General features: G+C 30.5%; 1 protein-coding gene across 1 annotated transcript; it reads left to right on the forward strand.

Annotated features, from left to right (window-relative positions):
• The first annotated feature begins 3,902 nt into the window (after window positions 1-3,902).
• Window positions 3,903-6,470, forward strand: LOC133038775 (uncharacterized). Its single transcript, XM_061117071.1, has 3 exons — window positions 3,903-4,440; window positions 5,712-5,770; window positions 5,854-6,470. The coding sequence occupies exons 1-3, from the start codon at window positions 4,321-4,323 to the stop codon at window positions 6,194-6,196; spliced, it is 522 nt and encodes a 173-aa protein (XP_060973054.1). The 5' UTR covers window positions 3,903-4,320; the 3' UTR covers window positions 6,197-6,470.
• Window positions 6,471-8,397: the final 1,927 nt, after the last annotated feature.

The raw sequence follows: 8,397 nt of genomic DNA on the forward strand, positions 1-8,397 counted from the left end.
GCCAGAAAATACTTTTTTTTTTATCTTACAAAAATGTCCATTTTTTGTCATTTTTACTGTCACTCTTTTTTTTTTTTTTTTACATTTTTATTATACCAAGTTTACTGTGTTAAAGTTTCAAATTACAAAATACTCTGTTTCAGTAAAATAAAAGGACAACTAAAAAAATAACTTTAAAACAACTTAACAAACAACATGGAAATAACAAAAAGATAACTACAAAACAACATAAAAAGAGAAAATTGCGACAAAAGTCCCCAAAAATTTACTTTGATGCAGATAAGTCTCCAACCTCGAAAAATAGCAATAATAGTCCCCAAACTCAAAATTTTTGTAAGTCTGTTGGTCTTCTTTTTAATAGATCCGTTAATTCCTTCTTAAAATATCACATGTTATTAAATTGCGGCATAAGTCCCTAAAAAGTTTATTTTAATAAAGATAAGTCCCTAAAAAATTTATTTTAATGAAGATAAGTCCCCAATCTTGAAAAATTGTGACAAAAGCCTTAAGCTCAAAATTCTCATTAGTTCGTAGGTACCTAATTTAACTGCTCCATTATTGTTCTAAAAAATACCACATGTTAATTATTTATTGATCAAAATTATAATTTTAATTAAAATTAATTTAAAATATAACAAATAAATAAATTAATTATTTTAAAAACTAATTAATTAACCTTTTCTTTTTATCTTTTCTATTTTTTTTATCTTTCTTCTTCTTCTAGTTCATTCTCAGCCCAACATCCCCGCTCTGGTCTACTTTACTAAAACTCTCCAATTTATATTAGCAAGAGCGGTCGCTCTAAAAGAAATCTAAGTAAAATTTTGAACCAGAGAAGCTAAAATTAAAAAAATGGCCATCAAAACCCACCACCCCACCATAGATGGGGACTGGCAGAATAGATTCAGGGAGAGGATCAGAGTAAGGTGCAACTATTTAGGGTTTTTTTTTTTTTTTTTGCTTATTGCTTTTCTAGGTTTTCTGCATGGGATCGTGGGATGGGAGGGGACGAGGAAGAAAGTAGAGATGAACGATGACACTTTTCGGCGGCAAGCCTCGACCATCGAGAAAGGGTCGAAGGCGAATCGTAAAAGGTTTTTATATATATATATCATGATTTTTAATCTTTAATAAAAGAAAATGAAAAAAAAAAAAGTATTAAAGTTTTTAATAATTTTTTGTTATTTAAATTATTTTTAAATAATTTTTATGTTGTGAACCAATACATTTTTGACACGTGGAAATTTTAAGAACTACAAACAAATTTATTAAATTGGGTACCTACGGACTATAACCACAATTTTTCGAGATTATGACTTATAAGCATCAAAGTAAATTTTTTGGGAACTTATCTATATCAAAGTAAATTTTTTGGAGAATTATGCCACAATTTAATATCAACACATGATATTTTAGGGAGGAATTAACAGACCTGTTAAAAAGAGAACCAACAGACTTACAAAAATCTCGAGCTTAGGGACTATTGCTGCTATTTTTTAAGGTTGGGAGCTTATCCTGCATCAAAGTAAACTTTTTAGGAACTTTTGCTACAATTTTCCCAACAGAAAAATAACAAAATAATGACCTAATTGCAATATGCAAAACAATATCAACTCAATATGTTTTTGTATTACGATTTATTTACTTAGTTTTGACAACTTGATTAGAATTTGTTGTTACAACTTCATACTTTTAATTTTTTTTTTCTTTAATTCTTTTTGAGTTAGTGACAGTTAAAATGATACTTTTTGGGGGTTTTTTCATTTTTACACTTCAAATCAATTTTTTTTGCATTTTTACGGAATTCTACATAAAAATCCCTATTGCAACTAGCGCTGCAACCTAAATTGCAATAAAAAATCGTACAGAAACCCCTATTGCAACTAGCGTTGCAACCACTTTAGAAATCCAAACCGTAAATTTGAAAAAAAAAAAAGTTAAAAAAATAGTATATGGGATAATTCCCTTACTTTTTTTAAAAAAAATAAATAAATAAATAATTACATTAATAATAAAAATAATAAAATATTATGATTTCAAAATTTGGTATATAATATAATGAGTAATAAATAATTAATATGTTACTACCGCACATTGTGTCAATCAAAAAAATAAAAAATCTTATCATTGTATTCTAATAAAATGTGTCAAAAATAAATTAAATATATGTATCTAAATTACAAAGCAACACACATACAACCAAAAAAAATTGTGAGGAAGAAATTAAAAATATACACCATAAAAAAATACACATGAATAAAAAATAACTATTGAAAAAAAATTATTCTGAAAAGCACATAAAAATAATTAAAAAATAACAAAATAAATGCACATATATACAACAAAAAAATTGTTTGGAATAAACTAAAAATTACACCATAAAAAAATGCATATAAACTAAGCAACAACTATACAAAAAAAAAAAAAAACATAAAAATAATAGAAAAATAACTATAAAATACATAAATAACAACATAAAAATAATTATAAAATAACAAAAGGACAACTTTACATCAGTAGAAAAATAACAAGACACATCTACCTTGTTAAAATATCCAGATTATTCATAAATCAACTCAGAAAAACTATAAAACATCGAAAAAATACTATTTTTATTAATCATGTAAAACAGAGAAAAATATAGGATGAGTGCTCTTATTTTTTTTTTGTAAGATAAAGAAAAAGTGTTAAAAAAATACGAGAAAAAATGTAAAAGTAACATAATCATATTTTTTTTTTTGAAATGAACATAATCATATTTTAGTAAAGGTTAAAAGAAATTAATTAAGATTTTTTTAATAAAATATGATTAATTAAAGAAAAATAGTATAAAATAGTTTGAGTGTGAATAGTAAGAAAATGTAAAAGAGAGAAAAAGAAATATAATAAGTGTTTGTATTTTTTTTTAAAAAAAAATATAATACAATAAAATTTTGTGGGAGAGTAAAAAGGTGTTAAAAAAAAAGATATAAAAATGTATACTTATATATAATTTTATATATAAAGATATAAAAAAAAATTAATGTGAAAAAAAAATAAAAAAAAGAGAGAGAATAAAAAAAAAATAAACAAAGAAAGAGAGAAGTGAAGAGAAGAAAAAAGCTAGGAGTGCTCATTAAACCGCTCAAACCGCACAAATCGCCCGCACCGCACCACACTGCATAAAAATGCAGTTTAAAATCTTTTGCGATGCGGTTATGGTTTGCATTTTTGCCAAACCGCACTGTGTAGTGCGATTTGCGATTTTGAATTTAATAATTGCAGTTCAAACCGCACTGCACTATATATTACAAAGTTACTAATTTTTATAATATAATTTTTATTCTTTTTTTTAATATAAGAACAAATATATAATATGCGAATATTACTTTATTTTTTAGAGACAATTCAATATAATGACTTGTTAATTATTATGATGTTAAAATTTTAATTAGATTTTTTTTGTTTTATATTGTTAAAGCTTTATTAGTTTTAATTTTAAATTTTTATTATGATGTTTGATAATAATGATAGTATAAATTGCTCAAACCGCACCGCACCGCACTGTATTTTTGCGGTGTAGTTTTTACAGTTTTAAAATCTTGCAGTGCAGTTGCAGTTTGAGAAATTATAAAAACTGCATATGCAATTTGATTTAAAAAAAATGACTACAACTGCATTACTCGCACCGCGAACACCTCTAATATATAGTGTACATATTATTTATTTATTTTTTTGTAAAAAAAAAAAAAAAAAAAGAAGTTGGTATGGGCTTTTCCCATAGTAGCATGTATTGAGCTAGGTCAGCCCAGTAAAGACCCATTAAGGCCCAGCTTAACGACAACGGTAAGAAAGAAAAGAAATGTATAACGTAAACGTAGCCGAATTGCTAAAAGTAGATTAAGATAGTAAGTAATTAACTCGTTCAAGCACAGGATCCAATGACTTATAAAGTCCTTTCACATACAAAAACATAACATAACAGTCAAAACTCACCAATCACACAAACACAAATAAAATTACTATTGCCACTACAACAACTTTTGTTATTTCCACTACCTAATTAAACTTTCTTAACCAATCAGAATCATCACCTTTGACGCGTGTAACACATTTAGTCCTGGCAATAGCAAATTTACCCAAACCAAAAACCCTAACCGGACCTAAACCCCACTTTGGGTTTTACCCTAACCGGACCAAACCCTTTTCCCCCAAACAGAGACCCTTTCTCACTCTCTCTCTTTCTTCTCGCTCTCTGCTCCTTAGCCCGTCTCTCTCCTGTATCTCTGTTCTTTTTCTGGGTATTTTTTGTGTGTATATTTTAAGCTTTCTTTTGTAGCAATGGAGGTGGGTTTGTACTGTCCTGAGGAAAATAGCATCTGGGTAAGGTCTGTCTTGGAAGCTATGGTGGTGGAGACTGTTCTTACAGTTGGGAAGTCTCTCAATTCGCTTCTTTTCACGGTATATCTTTCTCATTTACTTTGTTAATTTTGGCTGATGACTGTAGCTTTACACTTTTAAATTCTCTTCGTGAAGTAAACAGTGGTTGTTAATGGCTTTTGTTATATCTTTTTTAATGAATTTTCGAATGTCTTTTTTCGTTTTGCTCGAACAGTTGCAAGTTAAGAGGTTCTATTTCTGTCATTACAGAGTTTAAAGTTTGTTTATTTGTTTTCCCTTGTTGTGTATGCGTTTGTCTATTTTGAAAATTCTTCTAACACGGTGACCTTCGATAATTCGTATAATGCTGCTTCAATACTGAATTCCCTTTTTGCATAGTTCTGTACATTGTCACATTGTGTGTTTTGGAGAAGTAAAGCTTTGGCTTTTTAACATTTTTACCAGGTTGTTACTCTGTTTATTCCTATAAATAATGTTTGTAAGTTTGACTCTGGATTTGGGGATATGGCCTTTGAGTGTTTGCTTGAAGTAGGTTTTCAAGAATTAGAAACTTCTTCATTTTAATGTAGTTTTAGCATATTGTAGGGCAATAGGAGTGTGTATCTCTTCTTGATTCGTTAATATTAATCTAGTTACTACCCTCTTCTTTCTGCATAAAATTTAAGCTTATAGGAGTCTTTACTTATGCTTATGTCATATATGTACCGTGTGACTGGTTTTCAAAGATCCATGTCTATGACAGAAACTTCTTTTGTAAATTATTTGTCTTTAAAGATCCAAGTCTACAATAGCGTTTGGGAATATAACAAGAAATGTATGCAGCTGTGTAGGCCCATAGTCCATACTCAAAATGTTGTTCTTCCATGTTTACTTAATGGGGAACTAAATCAACATACACTAGGTCATTTATTGTTGTCTTTTTCTGTTTATTTTCTTATTTGTCTTTTATGAACAAGGTGAGAATGGTTGGTGGAAGTGAACTGTGTAGTTGAACTTCAAAAGGAATATATGCATTTTTTTTTTTTTGGTATCTATTTGTAGTAAGTTGATTAATATGTCTGATAAATTGGTGAAATCTTAATAATTTAGAAGTTGTATTTTACAGTAATCTCTTTTTGGCATTTGTTCCATATTGTATTTTGCATGTAGTCTGTTTTGATTGTTTGGCAACTTGGTTAATGATTGTTATTATCATTGAAAGCAAATAATGAAGAAAATAGTTTGTTCCATACCGAGCTATGTACAGGAATAATTGTGTACTGTGTAGTTCTTGGATTTTCTGCTTCATGACTCTTGAGCTCTTACCTTCATGTGTTCAAAATATTTTTCAGACTTGTTCACTGCTGAATGAGGCCAATGTGTCGTTGAGACTTTCTGCAGTTGAGGAAAGGTAGTAATAATCCCTAATGTAGCTTATATGATTCATCCATTGATGGGATATCAAATTTATCTGGGTGTTACTTACTTTGGTAGGTTTCCTTTCGATCAACTTCGCAAAATGAAGCAAACTGTTCCAGAAAACAAAGATTCTAGTGATACAGAGGATGACGATGATGAGGAGGATGCTGATGATGCTAATGACCAGGATGATGACGCGGGTGATGAGGACTTCTCAGGTGAAGAAGGTGATGAGGAAGCAGATCCTGAAGATGACCCTGAAGCCAATGGTGAAGGAGGAAGTGATGACGAGGACGATGATGAGGAAGATGATGATGGCGATGATGATGATGATGAGGATGGGGAAGACGAGGATGAGGAAGAAGATGAAGACGAGGATGAAGAGACTCCCCAGCCACCTGCTAAAAAGAGGAAGTGAAAACCACATTAGTGTTGTAGTATGGGAAAGCTAGTTTGTCAGCCTGCATAGGGTTAGAAATTGTTATCCTTATTCTAAATGAACCGTTTAGTATTTTTCATGTTAGAAAAATTAGTTGTGATATAGTGTCCTCTTCTGCGGAATTAATGAACCTGCTGTTGGGTTGGTTTTTCTGTTTATGAAGTGTTAGGGTCTTGTTTCTGTTTGTGATTGGATAAGTTATGGAAGTGACTGCATCTGCAATTGGGAAATGAATTATTTGTTAGAAAAGAAACATTTTTTTTTTCTTATCCTTGAATATGTCTACTTGAAGACCTAAAAGGGCCAAGGTTGGAAATATTCTACCAATTAAATTTTTCTCTCTTTTTTTTTTTTTCAAACTGAAACTTTTCTGTCTTGAAAAGACCAAAATAGCTTGCATTTTGGGGGCAAAATTTAAAATCAACTGTGCCATGTTGTTAACATGTATTGCTAAGGGGCATCAAATGGTAAGTAACACTATTTTGACATAATGCTTGTTATTAGTCCAACTTTTCGGTATAAGATGGTTATGGTGCCTTGTAGCAATGTTCTATATGCGTTTATGAAAATTTTGAGATAACTCCAATATTAGTGTTAAGTAGACCTTAACGTGTCTATTTTGTGTTTTAATAATCAAATCTTAACTATCAAAACTATTTGGATCACTAGATATGATTAACTGAATAAAAGTAACATATCGGTTAAAAACTATTTGGATAAGTAATTAAAAACATTCTCCAATTTTGTCTATAAGCTCGAAATTTTATTATTGACTTTCATTTCAATGCAACATCAAGAGAACATCATAGCTTTCTTTTTCTGTAAATGATCAATAAGGGATCAAAATTGTTTGAAATAATTGAATGAAGATAAAGTAACGAACTAGTTAAATTCAAATTTTGTCAAAATATGGTATCCATTCCTCTGTCTAACCAATCAAAACAATTCATGTTATTAATGACTTAACAGACACTTACTTATCATATATTCATTCTGCTAGTTTGTTATTCCCTATAATAATAATAATAATAATAATAATAATAATAAATGAGACTTTTTCAAAAACCGCATTAATAATGAGACTCACTATTTATTATACCTATGAGAAAAAAAAACTGATCCTTTTTAATATATATATTTTTTAAATTTTTAATCAATTTTTTATATTCATTCATTTTTATATAAGACTTTTTATATTCTATAACCAGTTTATTTTTTAAACACTAAACATCATTATTCATAAGAAGAAATTAATTCACTTAACGAAGGCGTGTGAGCTCTCCCTTTCCTCTCCCATGGTGAAGAAGAAACGGGTTGGCCGAAAGCCAGCCAATTCTAACCCAGTGAACAAAGAAGTTGAAGCACACCTCCCTTCGATCCAAGAAAAGAATGTCGATCCTGAAGCTACAGAAGAATTTCATGATTCTTGCGAGAATTTGATCATCGAGACCGAACCTGGAACTGAACCTGAAGGAGTCGAAGCAGAATATGCTGAACTCAAGACAGTGAGACAGGCTAGCTGGGTTGAGGAAGTTGAGCAGGCAGATTTCCAAACCAGTGCTAGGGATATTTGGAGTAAATTCAAGACGAACCAGGTACCTTCCCCTTCATCTAAACTTACTTACACAGAACCGATTATTGTTGGTGATCAACGTGTGGCCAAAATTGATCTAGAGGAGGCTGAGGTAGAGGCTTCATATTGGAAAAATGCCATAGTTTGTATTGTTTTAGGTGCTAATCCCCCATTCAAGGTGTTTGAAGGATTCATCAAGAGAATCTGGGGTAATTTGGGCATTGAGAAGGTAGTGCGAATGCACTCTGGGTTTACTCTTATGAACTTTCGAGATGAAGCTACTCGAGATCTCATTTTAGAGACTGGAGTTATTCATTTCGATAAGAAATCGGTGGTGCTACGGCCTTGGACTACAGATCTTGACTCGATAAGGATGGTCAATTCAGTTCCAGTTTGGGTCCGATTGAATGGCTTGAGGCTGCAATATTGGGGAAAAAAGAATTTGAGTGCTTTAGTTAGCACCATTGGCAAACCTATCATGATAGACAAGGTAACTCAAGAAAGAACTATGATCAAATTTGCCCGTGTTCTTGTTGATATAGAGATTTCGAATGACCCTCCAAAAACAATCTCTTATATCAATGAAAAGAAATAATTGGTGGAACAA

The sequence above is a fragment of the Cannabis sativa genome, chromosome 6, assembly GCF_029168945.1.
Source record: "Cannabis sativa cultivar Pink pepper isolate KNU-18-1 chromosome 6, ASM2916894v1, whole genome shotgun sequence".
NCBI classification, from domain to species: Eukaryota; Viridiplantae; Streptophyta; class Magnoliopsida; order Rosales; family Cannabaceae; genus Cannabis; species Cannabis sativa.

Coding starts and splice junctions, on each gene's coding strand:
- LOC133038775 (XM_061117071.1), top strand. CDS start 4,321: ATGGAGGTGGGTTTGTACTGTCCTGAGGAAAATAGCATCTGGGTAAGG. Junction 4,441..5,711: donor TCAATTCGCTTCTTTTCACG/GTATATCTTTCT, acceptor AATATTTTTCAG/ACTTGTTCACTGCTGAATGA. Junction 5,771..5,853: donor CTTTCTGCAGTTGAGGAAAG/GTAGTAATAATC, acceptor TTACTTTGGTAG/GTTTCCTTTCGATCAACTTC.